This window comes from Leuresthes tenuis, unplaced genomic scaffold (assembly GCF_036924035.1).
Source record: "Leuresthes tenuis unplaced genomic scaffold, fLeuTen1.0.hap1 SCAF_21, whole genome shotgun sequence".
Lineage (NCBI taxonomy): Eukaryota > Metazoa > Chordata > Actinopteri > Atheriniformes > Atherinopsidae > Leuresthes > Leuresthes tenuis.
In genome coordinates this window covers 4363820-4390887 of record NW_027325375.1, presented here as the reverse complement: position 1 = coordinate 4390887, position 27068 = coordinate 4363820, and the positions used below count along the sequence as shown (strand labels likewise).

The 27068-nt window shown below is 40.6% G+C and overlaps 1 protein-coding gene across 4 annotated transcripts in view; it reads left to right on the top strand.

The window, feature by feature from the left end:
• Positions 1–5096: 5096 nt before the first annotated feature.
• The window catches only part of dpysl3 (dihydropyrimidinase like 3), a 40184-nt gene continuing 18212 nt past the window's right edge, over positions 5097–27068 (top strand). For 2 of the 4 annotated variants that reach the window (XM_072374491.1, XM_072374490.1), the window contains exons 1-6: positions 5097–5477; positions 21458–21546; positions 22779–22963; positions 24484–24648; positions 25113–25174; positions 26272–26352. In XM_072374491.1, coding sequence (XP_072230592.1) covers positions 5112–5477; positions 21458–21546; positions 22779–22963; positions 24484–24648; positions 25113–25174; positions 26272–26352 — 948 coding nt within the window. In that variant the 5' untranslated portion in view covers positions 5097–5111. Of the gene's footprint in view, positions 5478–10333; positions 10525–21457; positions 21547–22778; positions 22964–24483; positions 24649–25112; positions 25175–26271; positions 26353–27068 lie in introns of those variants that run through there. The other 2 variants (XM_072374489.1, XM_072374488.1) reach the window with 1 other exon arrangement.

Here is a 27068-nt window from a genome sequence, read left to right as displayed (position 1 = left end):
AGTTATTTTCTACTATTCTATCCTCCCTCCTTGGTTTGTTATCATATTATTATTTATTTCTTTTAGCACCTATTAGCAGCTGTCATCACTTCTCCCAGCTAACAGAGGTCTGCTTTGTTTAACCCAGGAAGAGCAAAACAGGCTTATGGTTGGAGTTGTGGCTGCTGATGGTTACTCTTCCATCTGTTCCATCCACAACCAAAAGACTGAAACATCAGGCACACTGTTGCATCTGTACATCCTTTGACATTAACATTACAAGGCAAAGTCAGACGTAGACACAAATATAATTTCTGTGGTCTTTCACGTTTTTCGCTAAGTTGCAGCTCAGTCGCAGAGCTCAGTGTTTAAAAGTTTTAAAGCTTGTGGTACTGTATATTATAGGAATATGAAAATCTCACACTGAAGGCTTCAGTAGTCTCACAAGCTTGTTAAACAGTGGTCTTTTCCACATTGTGGTCTTTTTTTAAGCTATATGTGACAGTCTATCCAAGATAACAGCCTGTCTTTTCAATTACTTTCCCTGCCAAGCCAGACAGGAATGGCGAGGTCAAGCCTGGTTTTGTGCTGTAGACCAACCCAGCCAAAGGATATCTGTCATAAAAGCACTTCTATCTGTCCTCCTTTCACCACTCACACAGAGGTCATCTTGTGGACTGACCAAATAACTGCCTTCCACAACCCATACAAAAAAGGAAAATAAAGTTTGAAGTGATAGAACATCTTTGAGCTGAGTTTCTCTATTTTTCTGTAGTCTGCTCCGATTCTGCGAATTTCACATTTTGCAAACACGTTAATTCTAGATGACAGATTTGTGTAAAAAAAAATCTCATTTTTTTGCAGAACACATGCTTCTAGGGCACAAACCTTTTGCAAAAAATGGCACCTTTTTTTAGAAAAGTGGGCAGTTTAAAAGTCAAAGTTCAATGATGAGTCATCCTGGATAACATGTAAACCCCTGTGCAACCGTTTGTTCAAAAGCCTGGCTCACTGTACGGGATACAAAATTAAAATGACAGCATATCCATCCTTGGAGGCTCTTTAACCTTATTTCAGCAGCAGCTGGTCAGGAGCCAAACCCTCCCGGCGGATGCAGCCGTCCTGTCTGCTGTGTTTAGCTGCTTAGCAACAGTGACTTGTGTCCTCATAGTGGCATCTCACTTGTCTGCTCTCACCTCTTTACCTTTCTGAGGCTGAGGAGTCCACAAACGGAGCCAAGACCAGCATTCCTCTAAGGCAGCAGAAGTGATGTAGTGATGTTTTGCACATATTGCACACACAGGGAAACACATCAGCATTGCAGTGTCCTAGAAAAAAACAGAGATGTGTTTCCTCCGCCAGCTTTTACTCCAGTTTTCCATCCCTTTTTAATTTTTTCAACGACAGGCTCACGGGCCTTTATTTAAGCTGCTTAATGCTGCTGAGCACAATGATGATTTAGAGGTGGTGCTGTTTTAGAAAAATTGAAAGCAGAAAATGGCAACTAGTAAATATGGCCGTGGCAATTTAATGTCACGTTGGGGGGAATCTGTTGCCTGTAAAACCTTTGTGAAGTCTTAATATGGTCACATCAAATTAGGTTGACATGACATGGCCATGGTACCAGCAGACCCTGGAAGTATTTGTGTAAATCAAACACAGCAATATTTACAATGTAAGGTTCAGTTTCAATTGATGTGTAAGATGTGTAAATTTGAAACCATATATCAAAGCATTAGGGAGGTATGATTTTACTTCCTGTTTGACAACATCACTGTTGATTTCAGTTGTCTGTTAGAGATTATGCATTTGCCCCTTCTTGCTGCAGAGGTCTTTAGCTCTGTGAAATTATTGGAGCATCTTTCATGCAATGCTCTTCGGAGATCTATCCAAGGTTTTCAATTATGTTCATGTACTGTGGGGGCCACGACAACACTGTTTAGGATCATTATCTTGTAGAAGACAAACTTTTCTCTAAACTTACAGCATTGTGATGTTTGTGTACAGGATGCGCTGTATTCCGTTGCATTCACTCTATCTCTGCAGAGTTGCCTGTGCCATATGCTGCATGAAAAGCCTAATGCATGATCAGTTCATGCCTGCTCTTAACAGTTGAAGAGCTGTTCTTTTCGTGAAATTCTGCAAATTTTCAATTTCAATTGCCAGCGTCTGATTGGGGGAGAGGTAGTTAGCTTTTTGAACATTGTTTTGGTCCTCCAGACCTCAAATTACTTATTACACTTTAGCTGTAACTGCTGATTCTTATTCACATTACAGACAGGGAATAGCTACAAGAAAAGAGTCTGTTACAGTACTGCTGCTGTGTGGATATTATTTATTGTAATTTTTACAGTATTTGCAAAGCTATGACATTTGCATCACCTAACATCACCTAAAAATGAATGGGAATTACACTTAGCCCTAATCAACTCATAAATGTTTGAGATTTTTGTTAAACTTATCTCAATAGGAGATCTTTCGGAGTGCCCACAGTTTAGCACGTGGCTCCTTTGCGTTTCCCTCTAAATTGTTTTATTAGGAATTTATTTCAGAGGAATGTGTTGTGTTATTTCTTTTTCCATGAAAAATCACTCATGATCCAGACCTACAGTAGTTTCTGCTTGCCAGACTTCATGCATTACTGCGTATCATTTGAGTTAAATCCAACCGACTTGCCTGTGGCCCATTTACCTCCTTCTTCAAAGGTCCCAGACTCTGTGAGGCCTGTTGTGCCAAATCCATGAAAACCAGTGGGCATGAATTTGCCAAACGCTGTCCTGTCTGCCATCAATCCATCATGCCTCAATGAACCTGCACTTAAGCAGTGGTAACATGAGAGCTTTTGTCTTGGATGGGGCATCGGTTTTACTAGCTGGCATCCATTTTTAATATGAAGAAGAGGATAGCCTCCTGATGTGTTCCAGCTTGGCTGTCATTGCCTTAAAAGCCTCATTAAGTCAGAGCAATATCCTGTGAGTGTGCATTTTGTCCAAGTGCCTACTTCATGTCCCAGAGTTGTGGATGCCTCTCAGAAGGGACACGGCCAACAAACTTCCCTTCTGTTTGAGCAGAAGGACTTACTTTGACAGTAAATAAAATAAACAATGTTTTTTCTTTTGTTTTGTTGTTACATCACTGACGCTGAAAGTCAGACAGTGTGAGCTGCTCCACTGCCTCCCAGTCACAGACTCTGTCCCAAGAGCAGGAGCAGGCTATGCTTCAAGACAAACATACTCTGCACAAGCCTTTAATGACTGTTCTTGTTCTTTCACATAATATTCAATTCTGTCTGAGGCAGCTACACCAGATGGTGTCTGCATATAAATTTGCAAGAAACAAGGGAAAAAAACAACAAAAAAAACCCTAACCAAACTGCTTCAAGGGTAAAAATCTAAAACAAATACAGGTTATCTGTCCTTATCTTTCAGCCCTATTTGCCACCGAAGAAAAACTTACATTCTGGAGGAAAGGACAAGAGATACATTTTCACAGAGCAGCCTTTTGGCATCTTCTAAAACCTTGGTGGTTTAATCTGAGTCATGTGAGTGGATATTTCTGCTGGCCAGAAGAAACTGCTGCATTAGATGTCAGTAGAGCCACAGGAACTGCGACGGTAGTATTCAGCAAGGAATATGTGGAAAAATATCTAATTTGTTCATTCTTCTCTGCCATATCTGTGCATGAATCTAGTTATGGTATTTGTCCAAAATTGTTTTCAGGCTCAGTTATTATTTTAAAGTATAATTTACACTTTCTTGCCGCATATGGTTTATTTATCAAAGGCTACTGAGTGAAACACTGAGCATGTGACCTCCCTGCTCCATGAAGCCCCCTGTCTGGCTTCATGTCAGTGATGACAACCTGTTGGGTAAGAACCAATGATGTAGCATGTTTGACCTCACTTTAGCCTACAGTGTGACTGACCTAGAGTCTTTGGTATCGCTGTGGAGTCTGTGTGCTCACATTTACACTTTCTCTCCCTCAGATGTAGCACTCAGACATCCGGATGATATTTCTAATCCACCTGATGAAAGTTTCCACCAATGCTTTCACTTCACTGTGAAACAAATAGCCACCCTCTAACTGTAGTAGACAAATTGTTGAGGGACTGAACTGAAGTTTAGGTTCACATTACGCTCCTTATCTTTTACGTGTGTGGTAATGTGGAATATAGCAGTACAGCTAGATAATGTAGTGTCCCAAATTTGACATTTTTTAGATGTTTCCTGCTTGTTTGTCCAGGCAGATATCCATATTTCTTCTGTTGTTCATAAACTTAATAAATATGAGCTTGTTACAGTGTCTGAAATGTAGTTTGCAATGAATGTGGGTTCAACATCATTAACGGAAAAGGTGCAGGTGGAGTTTTTTTTTGTGTTCCCTCTCGGTGGAATCACATGTACCCCACACAAACATGTGAAACATGCTGATATCCTGTTTTCTGAGTGACGGTGTTCACTCCTGTTCCCTTTGCAGGGTGCAGCCCTCTGGACTCAGCAGTCTCTCTGTTTGAGACCTGCTGCCTGACTGGAAGCTGCCTGTCTCCTGCGCTGCTGACACGATCTCGTCTCAGATGTGCTGGCGTCAGTAATCACCCCGAGATGTTGCTACTGAAGAGCCAGACAAGCACTTGGAGACTCCTCGGCTTCACACCGCTTTGACTTGTGTTTTGAACGCAGGTGTGACCCTCCCAAATACCTTTAGAGGTGCTGAAAGGACAGCGAAGAACTTGACATCTGTCTTACCTGGGCACTAGTTAACCGTGATATCAGTGCGCCAACACGTCTCTAGGTGTAGGCCAGCTGTCATTTACTTGGGTTTATTTTCCAGTATTATGTGTTTACATATACAACCAGGTTGCCTGATTTTAAAGTAGTTATGCTCATGTAAAGTACCTGGTTCCTCTGCTGCATTGTTTTTGTTTTTATCACTTCAAACTCATACAATCACAGGCTACCAAATCTCAAAGAGCACATCCTGTGTGCAAAGATAACCCGTCAAGTACTGCCACAGTGCCACCTCTGGCCTTGATTCAACTCCAGCCTGCTTGTCTCCCTCACACATACACAGACAGACACCACTTCACCACTAGTTTCACGGTATTTCTCGGTCACTTGTGCAGGAACTCCACCATGGCAGAGCGCAGAGGAAATTGGCAGAAAGCAGAGGACGACCTGCCGGTTTATCTCGCTCGTCCCGGCACAGCTGACCAGGTCCCCCGGCAGAAATACGGCGGCTTGTTCTGCAGCGTCGAGGACGCATTTGAGAGTAAAACCATTGACTTTGATGCCCTCAGCGTTGGGCAAAGGGGCTCCCGAACCCCTAGGACCGCTCAACGTGAGACCGGTGAGGAAGCGAGGTCCCCGGCTAGTAATGACCAGAGCACCGCTGGTGAGGAAAGTCCCGCAGCAAACAGGCGGGGAGGGAAAGACTCGCCGCAAGTTGAGACCCGAACCAGCGGTGGTAAAGAAGTGCTGCAGAATCTGGGGGATGAAAAGGTGAGAGGACTTGAACTTCGGCGTGACTGGCGGCTGGTTAGTGCAGCACGTGTTTTTTTTTTTAGCAGGAGTGGTTCCCACAAAAAGTGGCGTTGTTGTTGTGGTTATTTGTTTTATATCCCTTCTTTCTTTACTTTTGAACTATTCTGGAAGCCCATGCTTTCCAATTTGTTGTTGCGATATTTAAGGATAAACATGTTGTGTGAAAAATGTAGAACTGGTGTTATAGAAGGTATAGAAGGTTATAGAAGGTTTTAAAGATGCTGTTCCTTCGAAAGCAAACCCTAAATAGCCAGTTCACAATCTGTCCATAATCAACATGCTTAGAGTCTCCAATATAGGCCATTTATTCCACTAAGAGAGGCTGGATTTATGCCAAGTACATTTTAGAAACTCAATTATACATCGGACTTTGTATATCTACCACATTATAGTCTGTGTAATATAACAGAGCCATATTAACAAGTGAAACTGGCACCATAGAATGACTGAATGAAACAGTGAAGTTGTTCACTACCAGTTTCATGAACAAACTTAGTTTCTCAGCTAAATAAATGATTTTTGAAGACGTGTTGCAAGAAAATACAATTCAAAGTTTGTCCTAAAGAAAATATAACAGAATGAGCTTCTGTCAAATAATGAAGAGACCAGAGGGCATAATGGTATGTATAACTGATGGGCCATGCCAAAAGAAAGCTACAAGTGTTCCTGGACATTCATGGTGATGTGCTATTTCTGTGTGACAACTGTAGCCTAAAAAGTGAAGGTGCGAGCCAGTGGTACACTTCTCTGTTGGCGTAGTAAAGAGACGCTTGTAATAAACAAGCCTGAGAATGTATTGCACGCCAAATGGAAGCAATATATGTGAACACTACATGTGCAAAAAATAGACAAAAAATATATATCTCAGAAGTACAGGGTATGTGAGGTTTCAATTAGTGCATATTTCATATGATATGAATGAAAAGATTTTACTTAAAGGAAACATATATATTTGTTTAACTTTATAGAAAGCTTCTACTTTCTTACATCCATACCACTCTGTTGGGGAAGACCTGAAAAAATCTGAATACGTTCCATATCAGAGAGGTGTTGATTTAACTTGATTTTACCTTGGAAACTGCAATATGCTGTGATGCTGTGTGTCTGTTGTTGCATTACCTGGCCCCTTTGTTGTTCTATGTTTTGGCTTTGCGAGGAGAAAAACAAGGTTATAGGATGTGGACAAGGAGGGTAGTAATGGATTAGCTCATTTTTGCCATATTTTTGCCATTAAAGCCAAAGAGCTCAGAAGATCCATAGTAAACTATGATGCAGATATCTGGTATAATATCGCAGTACAATGGTATATTATCATTTTTTGCATACCAAAATGGAGAGGCAATAAATAAGATAATGAATTTTGAATTTTCAGCACCACGGAGAGAGACACAAACAAAGGCAGGGCCGAATTTTTAGCACCATAGACAGAGATCAATACAAAACCTCTAAGTTAACAATTAGCAATTATACAGTATATATATATATATAATATAGTTTAATATATTCATAATTTATGAAAATAAAGTTGGAAACAGGGCCAGGGTGATATAAAAGATAGCTGATAAACCCATTCAATTTAATATCATAACACTTTTTATTGTGTTATATTTTTTGATTATTGCATTTGTATCTGAGACTAAAAGTACTGGTATTTTCCTTTGGCAAAAAAAGGGGGAGCAAACTAATTATTTACAGTATTCACTGTTCAATGACACTTGCTCTGAGCAAGAAATTTGGTTGTCCTAATGTCAGACTGACTGAGATCACTTTGGGCATCAGAAGTGATGAGTCATGCCTCTCTGGCTCTGCAATAAACACACAAACACACACCCATACTCACACAAAAATAGGCTTTGAGAGGAGAGAGGCCATTAGGCAAAATGAAGATTATCACCAGTTAGTCTGCAGTAACTGCAGTGCTGGTGACACGTCAGTCTAATGCATGACTAAAGTAAAATAACATTTACAGGGAAGACAAAACTAAACATTTAAGTGATCTGCTTTAGTTGAATAAACTTCGATATAATCTGATAAAATTAATCAACCTTACATAAACTCTAATCTAAAATCTGCAGTTGATCTTAGTGAACCTTAAACCTGAGTAGTGCTAGGCTGAGATGTTTCAACTTTAAAGGTTATATGAGAGGGTAGTGAGGTCTTGAAATTGATCTAATCAGTGCTCTTATGAGCATTTTGTGAAATTTTCAGCTATTACTTTAGAAAAAGCTGGAAAGAAGGGACAAATACAGTATTAAAGCTCTTCACAATTTTCAGCCTTGTGTCTACTGCTCTTTCTGCTGTGATGACAGATGTCTTATCTCACTTTGTTGTCTTCCAAATGGTCTTCATCACAGACTAAGCAGCAAGGCAGATGACTGAATGACCTGGTATGAGACTAACGCTTGGAGACAGTTTGAAGCCACGGTGCTCTGTCTATTTGAGGACAAAAGTTTTTCTTGAACATATTTTTTTCTCGATTTTGGTTGAATAATTTGGACTTCTTCCTTCTCCACTAAAATTGGGGCTCTTTTTGTTGCAGTTGACCATTTAAGAGATCATCTGCATTTAAAATAGTCAAACTGTAACATGTAACATTCCCTGCTTGTAAATTCTAAATGTAACCCATATCTTAACTTTAACAACCTCAACAGTCCACTGTAATGTTCAATGAGATTTTTAATCTAAGTTGAATATGGTAATCTTGAGTGTGACAGGCAGCCAGTTTCCCACCATGTGGCCTATACGTGAACTACACTATTGCAGCTCCTCAGGGACCATTTGCTATTTGGATATCAAACTCAAAGAGATGACAGAGACAGGATGTGCTCACCCTTTGTAACATAATCTAACAGATTCAGGCTTACCATTAACTTTGTTACTCAAACTGCCCTTTGTGAGAATTCATCGTTTCTCTTCCCACATCATTTTCAAGTGCACCAACTTTACTTTGATGGTAAATAATTCAATCTCTAAAGGACACTGATGCTGTTATCGTCTCCTAGTGCTAGGACTGTGCTTATTTCATGGGTGTGTTCAAATAGGTTAAACACTGAGAAAGAGAAAAAAGAAGTCAGCTGAAATGCTCTCAACTATTCAGCTTGTGTTGCTGTTATGTTGTAATAGTTAATGATGATGATCTTAATTACTCATCATAATTCTGTCTGGTGAGCTAATGAGTGCAAAGAGCTGCTGCAGTGGGGTGAACAATGGGGAGTGGTGAGCCAGATGTCCAGGGAAACAAGTTAAGGGAGGAAGCCCTCCTCCCTTTCAACTCACTCACACACACACACACACACACACACACACACACACACACACACACACACACGCGTGAGCACACACACACACACACGTATATTATTAACATAAATGCCAAATATGTAGTGATATATTTAAGCTTCTCCAAACGAAAACATTTCTTAAAGTGCTTGGAAGGTTGTGGGAAATATAAGATCCAGTGTTTTTGAAGCATAATTTAGGCAGGCTGTCTTCACTAAAATTTAGGTGGACTATTTCTACAAAATGCAAAGCTATTTAAGTGGAGCTCCCCAGTACTTCCATCTTTTCTCATCACCCAAATGCAATTCCTTGCATTGGTGAACATAGGGCACACTCACATTTCTCTGGTTGCTTCCTCATAAAGACATCACATATTTGCTAGATCGTTAAATATAATATTGCTGCATTTTTAATCTTGAACAGGGTAATTAAACACAGTTGCTGGGTGTCGAAGAGGATGCTTCTCGCACCATTATGGGCCAGTAAGGCAGGAGAAACTTGCTGGTGCAGACTTGATAACCTGACAAGAGTCATTTCTGCATCCTTGATCTGCCTGCCTCCTGTCTGTCTGTCAGTGTCAGCTGGTTAATGCAGTCTGCAGAGGTAGCAGGCCAACAAACATAAGAGTGTGTTGTTAATGCATTTTCCAAGGCCTGGGAATGCTGAGGTAATGCCTTACTGCCTTGCTGCCATGAAAGGACATGTCAGCATGCAGGCCCTGTGTCTTTATGGAGCTAAAGCAAGAAGAAAATGATGAGTGGTCACACTCATTCTAGGTATTAAAGACTATATAAATTCTACATACTGCAGATTCTTAAAGTGTACATCTACATTTAGGATATGTGATACTAATTAGAGACATATGGTCCTGTACGATGGATTATCAGAATATCTTTTAGCTTTAGATTGGTCTTCTAAAGAAAAAGATGTTAACTAAAAGTATGATTTTCTAGTTGATATTTATATGTGTGCACTCACACAAAGAGACGCGCATACTTGCAAGAGCCTGCTCTCACATTCGACTCATTAGACCTGCATTAGGGCCGAGGAGGGGAGTGGTGAGTGGAGAGGGGGTCCACTTTAGCTTCAAACAATAGAGACACATGGCTGGGTGGGGACACACAGGGAGGAGGGACTGTGTGTGTGTGTGGGTGCAGTTTTGTGAACAGGCTCTGTGACAGCAGCTACACCATATTGCACATGACAACAAAACACCAAAATCTGTGGGTAATGATTAGCAAATACTAATTTGCTCAACTTAAGACATGAATTATGTCATGAATGAAGGAGTTGCGTTAAGAATTTTAAAACAAAGCCAGTCAAAAAATTGTGGTGATTTATTCCTATTTCCTAATGTGTAGTTTTCCACGTTAAGTGACCTAAACACCGCTTAACTGAACAGAGTGCATGTTGCCAAGGGCTTCATGTTCCCCAGCTGCTCCACTGCGCCCTCGGGTGGAGAGACTGCGACACTGCGTCTGTGCAAGCGAGCCTCCTGAGGGAGGGGCAGGGCGACTGGAGCACACACACGCTCCTATAGCTCACTGCGAGGCACTGAACATCGCACTGACAAGAGGGGCGACCATTCCTTGAAGCTCCCATCCAGGCGAGGGCCGCAGCAGCATCCGTAAAGAGGGAACTATCCTGTTTTTAAGCTTGTTTGTCAGAGGTGGAATCGGACAAAAAGATGTCTTATCAAGGCAAAAAGAACATCCCAAAGATCACAGTGAGTAAAAGAGTTATTTCTGCCTCGCTGGCTGCAGCAACTTTGATGCGCGCTGTTGCAAATCACTGCGCTAGGTTTGAGTGCTGAGGCAGCTGTGCGATAAAATCACACGAACCACCAGCTCGATGTTAAAAAGGTTGTTTCTGTCAGAGGACGAGAATGCAGTAAGCCGCTTGGGGAAAATAATAATAATAATAAGTACACAATGAAATGGCATGACTGGCTGCCATAGTGACAGCCTGGGCAGGGAGATAAGGCGTTTTCTTAAAGGTGTCCTGCATCTTCTTTGTTGAGGGGATCCATGCCTTGTGGTGAGCCGGCTCGCCCAAAAAAAAACAAAAAAAAACACTGAAATGTTTCTGCAGGGACTTCTGCTCTCTGCTGTGCATAGTTGCATGTTTAATAGATTATTTTAAAATGCACTATTGTAGCACAACCTTAAACTGGCGAGGAAATGTAGTTTTATTATTTCCCCCCCCAACAAATTGTATTGATTGCATTAAAAACAAGAACAACACAAAAGAAAATATACGTTTGGCCGTTAGAATTTAGTCATATTAACGCAAATGGGTTCAGCTATTGTGGGATTATTCTGCCCAGCTCTTATTGATCCTCTAGCTATTTGGGAGGATATTGACCAGGGCTGGTCTCATTTGCAGTCCTGTCATTTTGATGCACTGTGTGTTTAGCGACACACTTCATACATTCTAATCATATTACCATGTGTCTAAAGCAAATAACTGAACAAAAGTGAGTATTGTAAAATTATTTGCTTGTCTTGTAGACCAGCTCATTGTTTCTACAAAGGGCCTAATTTAGTTTAATGTAAAGAATGAACCCCCCCTCCTCTTAGCAGACGACACAGACGGGCTTGTGTTGCGGCTGAGAGAAAGAGGAGGAAAGAAGAGTAAGGGGAAGGATACACGCCCATTTGTGATGAGCCGTGATTAGCCAGTGTAGTGGGGCGCCTGGATATCTGCATCCCAAGGAGGAGAAAGGTTCAGGCTGCTGCCACAGCATAGAGGGTGGGGGGTTGAATTTAGGGCAGCCCAGTGCTACACAGCGAGGCAGCTGGGTGCTGGTGGGTGTTCCGACTGCAGAGAATCCTCTCCCACTCCCTCTCCTTCTCTGTGTGTGTGTGTGTGTGTGTGTGATGGAGACTGACATGCCTGCCTGCCTGCCTTCCAGTTTTCATTGTTGCGGCTCAGGCTGCAGTCAGGGGTGTGTTGCTTGGCTGTGGGAGAGACAGCCTTTGTCTCTTCTCCTCAGCTGATTTTACACCACACGGGTGATGTGTGTACAGATCTTGCATTTTTCATCTCTATCCTGTGTTAATACTCCTCAAATAGGACATGTCTCTATTACATGCTGAAATAGGCCAGAGTTTTCCAAGACAAAAGCCATTATAGGAGCTGAAATAGAGGTCTACCAGCCACTTATCGAAAGGGTGGGAGTAGCTTTCTTTAAAAATGTTTTGATGTCAGATACTTGTGTGAAATGTGTAATCATAGTTACAATCATGAATGGATGACGCAGCATGGAGCATTAAATGGAGTGTTGGACACACCAACATAATGTCTGTCTTCTGTCTGTGTTGCTTTGTTCAGATGTAACGAGTATGTTACCAGAGAGCGACAACTTCTACCTCAGCACAAAGTGTTTCTCTTATGACAGATATGAGGTCACCTTGTTTTACAGTTGAGATGAGACTAAGTCATGATGTAACCGTTTGGTCTCAGCATAAAGTGACCAGTCCAAGAGATAGCCTTAAAATGTGATGCCTACTTTATTGGGTAAGACCTAGAGGATGCAGAATTCCTACTCTGAGCAGGACAAAACACCCATTTCCTGTCACTACCATCCCTGGAAAACTCACAGCTTTCAGTAAGTCCAAATCTGTTTGTGCTCAAGTGACAAAGCTTTCTACAAGAGGCAATAACAAAAACTACAAAGCAAACGAAGGAATCTCGTTGACAATATCGTAAAGACTGAAAATCCATCAATGAAAGTGGTCATGGGGGTGGGATATATCAACAAACTAATCGAACTTAAGCATGTCTGATTTGTTTTTTTGTGAGCCACTAATCAGTTTTTTTTTCCTTATTTTAAGCATGACCACAATCGTTTTCTAACCTTGACCACAGGGTTATTGCTGTAACCATAGTTACAAAGATCTCCAAGATCTAACGGCGTAGTAATTTGTACATAAAACCACCATCTTTCTATTTGAGCAATTGGTTTTGTGCTAAAAGCTAACCAAACCTTATCCACAGAACTGATTTTCATCTTTCAGCAGTGTTTTGTTACAGTTAAGAGCACTGGATCACAAAATGGATCTCTGTGCCTACAAGGCACAGACACTTGTATGTTGGAAAATTTGCAGGACTTGGTCGTGATAATTCCCATTTCAACCATGTGGGATTGCTACAATGTTGTGAGCTACGAATAGTGAATACAATAAAACTTACATATCTGTTTCTAGTTTGCCCAGACAAGCCGAGATGGTTTTAGTTAGAGCTGTTTAAGGAAAATAATGTTGTCATGAGTAATACAGTTAAACTGCACAGATTGTTGTCTGCCATCTCCTTCTGTGTCAGAACGCTACAGTGAAAGCCAGAACGTGGACAGGTAATACTTGAAAACAAATGTATTGTTAGAGATTAAAAAAAAAAAGAAGCTGGCTATGACCACAAGTAATTCCATACTGGTGCTGTTTTTGATCCCAATCTCATTTAAGATGGACTGAGTTGAAGTGGAAAAATGTCTTGTGGTCTGAAGATTCAAACTGTGAAATTCTTTTTGGGAATCATGAACTGCTGCATCGACCAGGCCGAAGAAAGGGGGGGGCGGGGTATACAGCTTAAGACCACAGGTCAAAAGCCATTGTATGCGATGGTACAGAGATAGGGTAGTGACCATGTACGCTGTATTCATCATTCACCATGTACGCTGAACGATGAACACATTATTTAGAGCAACATATGCTGCCACCCAGATGACGCCCTTTTCAGGGAATGGCTTACATACTTCAGCAATGCCAAACCACATTCTGCACGCATTGCAACAGCGTGGTCCTGTAGAGAGGGAGTCTCAGTGTCAAACTGGCCACATGCAGTTCAGACCTCTTTCTCTTTCAAAACATTTGGTTGATAATAAAAAGAAAAAAACAATAAAATAGGTCACAAACTCTTGAATTCCAATATGCAGGAAGAACATTTTACACCAATAGGATACTTCTCATGAAGACCTTATTGTAAATAATGTTCCTGTTTCCATTGTATTAAACCCTGCTCCCCACTCACACTCTCCCCCCTTTATTTCCTCATCTGTCCTTTCTGTTCCAGCTGTTTTCATGTGTCAGCTCTCTGCCAGAGTGGCTCTGTCAGATTTCTAGGTGTGGTTCTTCCCTTATGTCAAACCCACTTGGAGCAGTCTCAGTGTTGTTCCAGGCTGGTACATGTCATCAATAATCCCCTTCAGCCGGAATGAGCATCTGTGTGCATGAAACCGACCCAGCAGAGAGCCGCTGCGTCCGGGGAATAAAACCCGTTCCCCGTGCAAACGCACCACACAACCGCCTGTACCCTCACCATGCAGGCTGCAGCAAACATAATACTCCTTGGCCACCCAGACTTTGCAGTATGAGTCACCATGGCAACGAATATACAGTTGTGACAGCGGGAAAATGCAACCCCCCTTTAGTCTGTTGTGTGATTTGACACACAAGTGAATTTGATCAAAAACACACAAACAGCCTATAACCTGTACAGCCCAGTCAAGATATGTTTTTTTCCCTAGTTGCCATGGTAACATGGTTACACTACCCTAGCCTATCACAAGATCAACATTCCAGACAAGCAGGATCTCTCTCTGTCCAAGGCTGGCAGGGGCCTCCACAATTAATTTAGGAGGATAAGACTCATTGTTTTCACTTTTCCAGAATGTGAAAAAAAAAAAAAAAATCCTCCACAGTTTTGGTTAAAGAGTAAATATTTTTGATTGCTAGGCAACAGGGCTGCAGCAGAGGCACTGGTGCACATTCAAGATGACTTCCCTCTTCCACTGGTCCCCGCCTGCCTCCCTACAGCTCCCTCCACCCACACAAGGGTCTCTGTCACAGCTAATGGAGGTCGCCTCTAATGTCCTCTCAGCCCATTTGACCTGCGTTGTGGCTATGCAGTTTTCCAGGACTGTTCCCACTAATTAAGCACCGCAGCGTGGCTATTTAGTAATTTGCATCCCAGTTTATGAGCGCTTCCCTCTCCAGTCTGGGGAAAGTGGAAAAAAGCTGTCAGTGGGTATCAGCGTAGTAATACAAGAACAACATCCTGCCGTCTATTTTTGATTACTGCTGGCTTGTGTAACACAAAATGACAGTTTCCTGTGCAGCGCTTTATTTTAGGTGCTTTGTTTTTGTTAGGAGCTGAAAGACAAGATATTTTTTTCCATCTCAACTTTACACCCCTTTGTGTTGCCAGAAGTTTAACAGATGAGCTTGTCAGCACTTGTGAGACGTTGCAGTTGAGACAAGTAGAAATTTTGAATGTTTAAAGACGAGGTTTCATATTTAAATACCGACTTCAAACATTAAAATGCCTAAAAGGAGAAAAGCAGGTCGAAGCACACATTCCCCTAATAATGAACATTTCTAACATCCATTTTGTCAGCTTAGTTTAATGGGAGACATTTGTATTTTATGCATTTAGTTGGTGCTGTAATCTTGTGCGGTTGATCTCAGACAGTTGTAATGGTTTCTCATTGTTTACATCACAACTAATCCTTTCCAACTGTCCTGTTTTAACTAAGGCAGCTGAAACCTCAGCTGTTTGAGACTTGAAAAGAGCTCATAGTCATACATATGTTAGCTTGTACACATAAATCTCTGGCACCTTTAAAGGGCAGTTATTTTAAGATCTCTTGGTCAATCTGATAAAAAATGTATTTAGTTACAACACCAAGTTTAGTTTTTGAAACTCATATTTGAAATCTTATATTTTCATGAAACAGTAACATGTTACAGTGAAGGAAAAAGGGGAGTCAGAGGAATTTTAACAAGAAACAAATCAGTTAGATGCTTTTTAACACTGATGCTGCAAATGAAACTAAACGTGAGTTTCAGTTTTTGTTTTAACTTGAGTAGAAGATTTCAGCTCGTCCTGGTTATTTATGTACCTGTTTCATCAACTTGCAGCAATGAAAAGAAAGATGGAAAATAACTAGTAATGTCTGAGAGCAGAATTTTCTGTGTTGTCCCTGTACGCAGTCACCCATAACCAGTTCAGTATCCACAGCTCTTCTAGAAAGATATGCTTTGCTGCAGAAAAAGATGGCTGACGAATTAGGGCGTTGTCAGTGACCCTGGAAGGTCAGACCATATCAGTATTAACGTGATCTTGGCAATCTGAATGTGAATATCAAACCTAAGATTAAATCCTGTGATAAAGCAGAGCATGATTTGTTTTCCTATTTTACAATGATTTGATCTATCAATCAACACTGCATGGTGATGACACCTGATTCAAACACGGTGTTGTATTTAGTCCGAGTGAGTAAGAATAGAACAGAGAAAACTACAAAAATAGTACATTTTGTGCTACTTTTTTTCCTACTCTGGCAGGATGAACCATGATATTTAGAAAAGAACAGAAAAGCAGGCTCTTCTTCCAGAGAACCAGTCCATCTGGGTTTCTCTCAGTCTCGGTCCTGTTTCTTCTTCTTCTTCTTCTTTTTTTTTAACTTCAAAGACTATATCTCTATTTCAGCAGTGATTCTCACTTTAGAGACGCACACAATCCCAAATGTTCAACAGTCAGTGGACTCTTATAGTCTATGATGTACAGTGTATCTTAATTTATTTAATTTTAATCTTAATTTTAAACCATAGACAGATGGTATCATTTCTAAATTATAGAGCGAGGATGTGTGACTCCTGGTATCTGTATGCGATACCACTGAATTTAAGAACAAGGGATGTCCAAGATAGTAAACACAATCACAAGTCAGATGTGAGTGAAAGCATGACTAAACAATGATAATGTCAGTTCAGTAGGGGAGGCAGTCAGGGACTATAATAGCAGCTGTTCTTTATTACACTTTATTATAGTTTTTAGTCTTTTTTTGTATCAACACTTAATAAGATGAAAGTTTGTCATTAGCTCTGATGTTGCATGTAACTAAACCCACCATCTTGAAACAGCTGTGGTCATGTAATCCAGTCCAGGACTCAGTACTGGTTGTACGAAGCGCACATCGGCCAGTTAAAGGCATTAAATGTCAAAGCTGGAGCTGCAGGAAAAATTCAAACCGTATTATCACTGTGCCAAGTGTTCATTATGTGGATACTATGTTGTCTCGTTAATGTTGTAACAAATGGTCAGATTTATTCCCATGACCACATAATAGCACAGATGGTTCAACTCCAGTAATGTGACTGTTGAAAAGCCACAAGAGTCACTTTACATATGGAGGGGAACGTCATAATGAAAAGTCATTGTGAGAACTTCCTGCTTACTTATTGTAAAAAAAAATCTAATTTGTAGTTTACCCATCTTTTTTAATTAATCAACAATAAAAGTAATGCTTAAAATCATATGTGTGGTAATTGATGGAATCCTGGATGCATGATTGCACAATGAACAGTGTTCTGGCACATGCTGGTGACATAACAGTGGTGGTGTTTGAAAGCAGCTTGGTTTCACTACTTATATTACCACGCGTGTGTAAATATACGTGCAGAATATTGCTGTTTTGTGTTGAACAGCACGAAGCCTGGTGAGTGTGATGGTTTGAGGCTGTTTGTAACAGATTGTATGAAAAAGCTGCTTTAAATCCACAAGCAGATTAATGACGTGCGTTTGAAAAATGGCTGTGAAAAACTGTCTCATATTAGGTGTCTTTTAAAGGCTTGACAGTTTGGTAACACTTTTTGTGTCGCTAGCACTTAAATCTTCATAATGTGTTTTTGACATTCGTTTACAGTTTGGACATATTTGTTGCTATTCAGATGATCTGAGTCATTATTTTTTGATTGATGATCTGAGTTCCTGGCATTAAGTTTGTTAACCTTCAGTTTTCCACTGACCTCAGATAAGTCTAGTATTAAATGTAGTTCTGTTCAAGCCAGCAATGGACCACTGGTATATGGAAGGCTATTGATTGTTAAGTGAGCTTGAACTCTTCCATGTTGTCATCAGTGTGTGTGGATGACAGTGATTGAATGAGGAAGTCACCCGTGTGTGAGGGCAGTGCCCTGACTGCAGTGCTATAAATCCGATGAGAACTCTTCTCTGCTGCAGTTGATGAGAGGAGGTCAGTATTGCTGAGGTGTGCTCTTTAATTCTACTTCTCATTAACAAGCAACGTATTTAAATGTCAGGAAAGGATGAAGCTTGTTTTATCTGACTGAACCCAAAAGAATTTAGTTCACAATGATGCAAAACAGAGAAAAACAAATAAAAAATTGAGTTGATTGGTGTAACAAAACAAGCTATTCATTTAGTTAGTTGCCACCCTTGATCATTTTTGTTTTTATCCAGCTACTTGCTTAACTGCTATACTCTGTTAGGTGGGATGAAGGTATGTGTATGCACCCACTGTTGAACCTCAGAATTAGGTAGTGCAGGATGATGAAGTTTTTCAATAGTGCTCTGCTTTGGAAGGTACTTTCTCTGAGTTAATGAGTGACAGTTTCAGGGCAGCGAGCTCAGCAGTATGATCTGTACTGGTGCTGTGTTCCAGCCACTGATGGTTGTTATGTGCTGCTTCAGGGTGTGGTTGCCTGCAGGCCCTGGGCTCAGTTTCACACTACTCCATCACCACATACATCACCATTCACCATCGCAACCACATACACACACAGAAAGACACAAGAATACCCACATTGTGTTTGCATATGAGCTCAGCAGATATTATGCGTGTATACTCTGAGCTGCTGGCAAAACTGGGGTGTGTGTTTTTCCTTTTTTTAATAGGTGAAAATGAAATAGCTGCAGTTTATTACAGTGATGAAACTCTGGGTCCACAGCCAGGGACGTAAATCACTGCACACATGTGCTGATGGGAAAATATGGAGGACTCTAACTCGCAGTAGGGTAGGGAAATGAGTCCTGCTATTGTAACAGAGTGCAGATGCATAAAGGATGTTAAACTTTATATTGTTGCTGTAAAAAAGTCTTGTTATGTCAGAGACATGCCGTATTTGTTGCTTTGCATCACCTCAGAATAGCACAGATTGCATTCAATCATCTTCATGTTTGATTAGTTGACCTTTCATTTACCAGACAGGATAAAACATCACAGAAAATTATCTCTGACAAGTTCACATGCCTAAGCATCTTGGTTTGGAAATGATCTCAAAGCACATAATAACAAAATAATTCAACTTCAAATGATGGGAAAGTTGCAGTACTGTTCTTTTTTTCATTTGAGAGTGTAAGAGTGCTGGGGTACCTGCAATCATGAACACATACGTAGGGGTGGGGTGACGTTTGAGCAGAAAACAGCTTGGTCATTAAAAATGTCAGAAGACTAAGTGTGAGAGTTTTTTAGTTGGCTGTGTATACACTTCCAAAGAGCCTAAGGCATTTATAGAACTGGAAGTAATAACTGTTTTAATTATATTTATTCTGATGTAGTTGAGTTATTGTTGTCACCCCAAACCCAAAGACAGTCAATCAAATGTATCACTGGGCCAGTGATCTTGGCAAATCTTGTAAGAGTGACTCTTACAAAGTATGTGTTTGTGGACAGGTATCAGTGAATGGGACCAATACTGACAGCCACCGGTATTCATCAATGGTGGATTAAAATGAGATTAGCACAGATGCTGCTGTAGCATGGACAATATCAGGACTGGAGAGTATTTCTTGACTGCGAGAGGAGCAAAGTTTGTCACTGTAGGCTCCAAAGATACGAGATGGCAAGTCGTTATATAAACTATAATATAAAAACTAGAACTATGGACATCATAACTAAAGAAAAAAGATTAAATATAAATCTACCTGTAAGAACACATAAAAATGATGTGTTATTACTTTACCTGCCAACTATATTTTAAAGGGTTTTTTTCTTTTTCCTACCATTTTCCACACACTTGGCTTTCCATGAAGTGGTAACCTCTGGGGCTGAAAAATTGAGGTCAGTTGCAAAGTTAAAAAAGACTGTAGTTTCCAGAAGATAGTCATTCTACAGAGTACAGCATGTTAAAACCTCCAACATTACAGTAAAAATACATCCACATAACCTACCAGTTTAAATTGCATAAAATTGTGCATAATTAAGGACATGGCTGTTACCATGTACCACAGGTTCTCTGTCAGTTTCATCACTTACACATAATTGCTGCTTCCAAAAACCCAAGATTACTATGGCCAAATGAGAAGCTCAAAGCTTCTGAATGATAGTCCATAAACCAATGGGTAATGTTATGATAGTTATGTCCATTCTTTATATACAGTCTGTTCTTCCCGGATGGTTCTGTGTAACAAACTACATTGCTCATCAAGTTGGTTCAGTGATTTGTTCAATGAATACTTGATCAAAGTGACTTCTTTTTTTTTTCTTTTTTTTTTTCCCACTGATATATTGTGTCAACATGTCTTCTCGTGCCCAGTGGATTAAGAATAAGCTCAAATGCTCAGTTTGCTCAGAAAGCTGCCAACCAGCTGTCCAGTTGCCCATCTGCTAGCTTTAGGGATGGCTCCATCCATCCCTAAAGCCCCCCACCTTGCTCCACACCCAATCAGATACACAGCACATCAGCAAAACCAGGCTCTTACTCTCCCCTCCTATTCAGTCTCTCTACGGATAGCAACCCATTGCCATGACAACGACCTGCTACAGTCAGTCTGAGGTAGAGTAGCTGCAACAATTTTGCTGTCTGACTGTGTGGCACCGTAGCAACGTCCTGAGAAGAGCAAGTTATGCGATGTGACACAGAAGATGTGATGTTGTGGAGCATGTGCATCACATTTGGGGAGGATTATTATTTTCTCATACACATTATACACTTCCTGTTATGGAAAGTGATTAGTAATCTGATTAGATGATTGCATTTGGTCTGTTTGATGATGGATTGCACTGAGAATGTAACCTCCACAGCTAGTTTTGTTGCATAATAAAAGCAGGATAAACATGGATAAGATCTTGAGCCCTGATCAGTGCTTAAAAGCAGCATCTGCTCAGCTCCCAGCAGCAAAATGTCAATTTCTCAGATGATGTCATCAAGACTGGAGAGATTTACCATGTTGCATATTGACTTAAGTGAATGTTAGGCAGTTATTAGGCTTTCATATGGGCTCTGTGAGGTTCTTTGCAGTATTAAGTCAGGTTAAACTTGACCACAGGTAATGGTTCACCATCAGGCCGAATGAATACACAAACTTTCCTAATGGGTTGTATAGTTTTGCTTACATGTGTAAGAGCTTATCTGTGTATAAATGTATGCATAACAGTTTTGTGTTATAGTTCTGATTTCCAAGTTTTTCATCCTATGACCATTTTGTGTATAGATAGAAGAATAAAAATAGTTCTAATATTTATAGCACCTAATGTTGAGCAAAACTCCCTCAAAACTATGGGTTATTTTGCTTGGCAAGCTTACCGGATGGTCCATAGTGAAACTGGGTGTAATGTGTTTATATGGAAGAAGAGTTACAAACATGCCTGTCTTTTTGTAGCCATGAGTGAATGAAACATTGTGCATCTCCTCTGGGTGGAAAAATAAGGACATAAAGTAGCTACAGAGAAATAGAGGAGCACTGTCTAACTCTAAATATTGTGCAGAAACATCCTTACTCAATGAGTCTTCCAAGAGCTGATATTTGCCTGACTGTGTTGTTAGACAAACTGAATCTTTCTTGGATGAGAATTGCACTGAATAATTATGTTCTCCCCCCATCTTGTCTCTTCTTTCCTCCCATGCTTTTCCCTACAGAGCGACAGGCTTCTGATCAAAGGCGGAAGGATTGTGAACGATGACCAGTCCTTCCATGCTGATATCTACATGGAGGATGGCCTCATTAAGTTAGTCCTCCACTGCAACTCTTCCCATTTACTTTCATCACTCAACTCACCCTTTCATTTTCTAATCTTATTTGTTTCTCAGCTGTTCCCTCCCCCAAATGGCTTTGAATGGCTTCCGTGGAACGCTAGGGATAAAAGATTAGTTGTTTCCTGTTATGACACATAACACCTTACACTTCAGCCGTTCCAGTTTCCAGCTACAATCTAATCTGTTTGTTTTGAGCGAGGGGGTTTGATTTCCACTACTATCAACCCATGTATTTGACTGAATTTAACATAATTTTTAGTAAGTAGCCATGTCAACATATCTGGTTTCTTATAATCTAACTGTGGAATAAAAATAAGAAAACACAATGAATTTAAGAATGAATGCATGACCACAAATATGAACATCAATGAAAATGGGGCTTTTTTCAGGTGTTTGTCTTAAAGGTATAGTTTAAAAATCTGCCTAGTTCCATGTTCTGTCTCCACCCTGCTTGATGAAGCCAGGGTGGTTGGAACATGATCAGTTGTCCCCTATCTTTCCAAGTGTAGAGTCACTTTTCCCCTGTTTCTTCTGAGTGAGGCAGCTCAGACAGAGGAAGCCCCAGAAAGTCTGGTGTTGCATAACAAACACCCATTAGCCTGCAGCGCTATCGAGCTGCTGGCAAATGCACAGAAACATGGCTTCTGCCTGCTTGTCTGTCTGACTCGTCTCCTTTATAAAGTCAGGACGACGCCGCCCTCCCCCTTTTTTAAACAGGTTTAACTAATGTTTATCTGTTGACATGGTGACAATGGTATGCTTCGAGCTTAGCTGAGTACACAGGGAAATTTAAACGACATTACTTTTTCTTAATTTAATTGCTTTAGAATGATGACTTTCTTTTGAAAAATGCCAGATTGGACTAATGAAAAAAATGTTGAACCAAAATATATGTTTAGCTATTTATTTTTCCCTGCTTTCTGCATTCATGTGCAATATTTTAGGTCATGATTATGATGCACAGTTATGCAGCCTACCTGCATATACCCACCTTGTTTCATAGAGCAGTATGGTATCGTTTTTCATTTCTTTTATTGTTCTTTCTTTTTATTTACTAAGTTATTTGTATGCATCTATTCATTCTCATACTGTATATCTGTATGTGTGTTTTCTTATTCTCCATTTTACTATGAAGTCATTCATCTATTCACGATAAATTCACTGTGAAATTACATACATTTATAATAATATAATGTCCCCACAGGCAAATTGGTGACAACCTGATTGTGCCTGGTGGTGTTAAGACCATTGAGGCCAACGGGAAGATGGTGATTCCCGGTGGCATTGATATCCACACCCACTTCCAGATGCCATACCGCGGAACCACAACTGTGGATGACTTTGCTCAGGGATCAAAAGCTGCCCTTGCTGGTGGCACAACCATGATCGGTAAGTGCTGTTGCGAAAGTCATCCACCCATGTGACACTGACAGCAGGCGAAGCCTCACTCAGCATTCACATAGAGACTAAAGCCTGAAGGGGGGTGTAACGAGGGCGAGGGAGGGCTGGAACCCAAAATAAGGACAAGAGCAAGGGAGGAATGGGCAACTCTCCAAAAAAGTGCTGCACAAAAGACTGAGTTTAGGGGGCAGGAATGGTGGGCGGTACATAGTGAAACACTGCTCCCATGGAAATAGGGCACCACTCAGGAGTGTGTTTGCATCCTTGTCTGTGTAGAGTTTAGATTCAGTCTGTAACTGCATGTGGGTTAGAGACGCTATCACAGTGAACAGCTGGTAAATAACAAAGTTTCATTAATACCATGAACTTCTTTCAGGCTGGCTGCCACTCTGCTGCCTGTTTGCCACTGAGGCTCTGTGTTCAGACACACTAACAGGCATGCTGCTGTAGTAAGCTCTATTCATAGGATCTATTCACAGAGGGATTATATTCCATGGGGTGATGTGTGAGAAAGTGGAAACGTATACTGCGTGTCTCCTTGTGTGTACTGTATCCAGTTCACGTCTTTCTCTTCATCAGATAATGTTCCGTTTGTTGATTTGTGAATAAAAAGGTGCTTCAGATGACTGATGGGTAACGATAATGATGTTTTTTTTTGCCAATATTATTGCCAATTTATTGTTATTCTATTCTTTACTGTCATTTTTTTCGTGTGTGTGTGTGACTACCATTTCTAGCTGTATCCTATTAACATAAGCAGATTGGGCTGTCTTTGTCTTTAATGAGATCAAGAAGATGGTCAGGTGGTGAGCCAGCAGGAAGCCTTATATTATAATAGCTGAGTAAGATGGAGCAAGATATTTAGTTCACAGGGATACAGTTGTGTACAGTGAGGCAAAGCAGACACAAACTACTGTGAGTATTCACTTTACAGGCATGTGCAAAGATAAACATCTACTGTCTGTACTTCAGTGTACAAATACAGTCATGCAAATGTTCCTTATATTTCTAAATATATTTCTCATATGCTTGAGCCACAGCAGTAGATATCACATGCTTGTAAAATGTGCAAAGTGTATTTCAAGATTCGCATCTTGCTAAAAAAATTGATTATAGTGACACATCCAAATAGAAAATGCCAACAGCTGAGTGGGCCCCAAGTTTTTCCCAGGACATCTACAGCCAGATGAACTAAATGTAATGTGACATCTGACAAGATTTGTCGCGACTGCCTGAGCACTGCAGGAACTCAGACAGCTGATTATGCAAGATAAACAATACACAGAGAAAGTAGAAACACCAGCAGACAAATTCTCATGTGACTATACCCAATCCACTCTGTCACTCTTTTGTCTCTTCATTGAATTTTTCCTGTCATCTCTCCTCTTTGTGACCTCTTTATGACCTATTTTTCATTTTAAAAACCCTAACAAACTTCTCTCTCTTCTCACACTCCTGTCACTCCTTCATCTTGCGGTCCTCTTTGGTCTCCCATACATCTTCACCAGTGGACCACGTGATCCCAGAGCCTGGCACCAGCCTGATAGAGGCCTATGACCAGTGGAAGCAGTGGGCCGATGAGAAAGCCAGCTGTGACTACTCTCTCCATGTGGACATCACCCACTGGAACGACAGCGTAAAGCAGGAGGTGGATGATCTTATCAAGGAGAAAGGTACCAGCTAGTTCTGAAATAGCCCATGTTGTGTCTACCTACCTGCAGGTTTGCTTGGTTGCTGTTGTGGTGGTCCTTTATGTATTTCAGCGGCCTCAACTGCGAGTTTCTGGTGCTGCAGGCTGACACCAACTCCACTGTCTTGGACTGCAGCTAGTAATGGTACAACAAGGACCACCATCGCTAGCTGCTGTCCAAGATGGTGGAGTTGTAGTCCATTAGCAGGACTAAAAGAGGCATTCCACAGAAACAGTTAAATTACATTGTGGAAAAAAAGTAGTGACCAGGCCACATTGCTGTTAGGTAACTACCTGGCAGGATGGACCAGTGCAAGCTATGTGGCAGTAGGTGAACTCATAAAATAAAATAAAAAATACATCAACACATTTAAGTTAATAGAGGTGGGGTTGAGGTAGGTGCAACTGGTCATGTTTTCTTGTTACTGAGATGTTAATTCTTTACAGGTGTGAACTCGTTCCAGGTCTATATGGCCTACAAGGACTACTACCAGATGACCAACAGTGAGGTACAATAACTTTAAACTCATTCATGTGTTAAAGATTCCCAAGTTCGTGTTGGAAGATATCCGCTTGTGGTTGTTTTTTTTGTCTTTGTTTTGCAAGTATTTGATTTGACGAGATGAGGAGCAAAAACATTTCTTTATAAAAAATACAATTCTTCAATAATGTTCACTTTTGCATTCCTTCAGTTCTCTTCTGCCTCGGTAAGAGAATTATGTCCCTGATTTTTATAAATAAAAGATTCCATCTGTTTCAGCTTTAACTGAGTTTTCCTGTTTCTGAGGGCCTTGTATTATCTTTACACCAATCAGAACAGTCACTTTTATCACTAATTTGTCACAGTACAGTCACGTTACAAGAGGAGCTCTTTATGGCCATTGTAAACAAGACAAAAAATCACAGGAAAATCACAGGAAACCAAAGCCAAAGTATTGTACATGTGAATAGACTTGGCTTGAAGAGGTTTTTAAGTTAAATCTAAAGTTATTTAGATTTATCATCTGTGATTCAGATTAATGGCAGTTAATGGCAAATTAATCAAACTGAACTTGCTGTTAAACTAAGGATTCAAGAAGCATGACTGCAAAATGAAGTAAAAAAAGAGATAGACTTTATTTTTAAGCACAGATTTTTAGCCAAGTATTAAAAAGTATTCACCTTTTTTTTTTGGAAATACCATGTACTGTAGCCTGTGATATACCATGAGTTTGTAAGTCCTTGTAAACAAGTGCAAGTTCAGACAGTGTGAGGCAGGATTCTTCATGTTTCTCATGCAGCCATAGCTAATTTGGTTTTTATAGGATCACATGAAGCAACTGAAATAGTCCATCTTGAAAAACTGATGTCATGCACCCTGTTAAGGAACCATGGCACAGCAATGTTGACAACAACTGGAGCTCATCCCAACATTTCTGGAGACCACACAGAGTAATTGCAGTGTGTCATGGTAGACATCATGTAAAATTGCGGGCTTCTTTTAAATTGTGGCCTATGAGTGACCCCCGAGTTAAAAAGCAGTGTCTTGTCCTTGTCTAAACAGCGAGGCTGGATTTTAAAAGTAAAAGCAGTACCTCTGTGATTTTTCTGTCTCTTTCTCCTGCAGCTCTATGAGGTCTTTACCTTCTTGGCAGAGAGGGGAGTCATTGCTCAGGTCCATGCTGAAAATGGCGAGATCATTGCTGAGGTAACGATACAAATTCCTCGTTTCCCTATTTACACTCTCTTTAATTATTTGTTCCGTCTCCAGATCTGTGATCTGTTTATGCTTAATGTGAGTTACTAAACTTTAGTTCACTTGAGTTCGCCTTTCTAGTCAAGTCTTATCACAGTGCATGTCCACTACCTACAGACTAAACACACTGTCACCGATGTGAGGGAGACTGTGTGGGACAGTAATGTGTGGTTATAGTTTGTACGGGGCTGTGCCGTATGTGGACTAATGAAAGTGAATCAGCCGTAATACTTGGCGGATTTAGACAGTTGTTATTAGTCAGAACTCCAGACCATGCCTGGATCCTGTCACTGTGCACATGTTGGATCTGATTCATCATAAATCCGGGCTCCCTTATCCAGTCTGAAACTGGAGCTTTGAAGTAGCCTGATTTCCATCAGTTGTAAGACCAAATACATTTGAACTGACAGATTATGTCATGTCCTTACTTTAGACCCGCTGAGATAGATGCGCCTTGTTGAGACTTGCGTGTGATAAATGGTGTTGTGATCAAGTGACAACCAGCATGGATAAATGTTGAAACCACGACTAATGAGCTTAAAGCTACAGTTCCTCCTACAGTACTCAAAACTTGTTTGAGCTAAACTCTGTTTGCAAATTTCAAAATCCAGTAAAGAAAACATTCCTGATAAGCATCGCGACTCATTAGTGAATGTGTGTCTCGGATG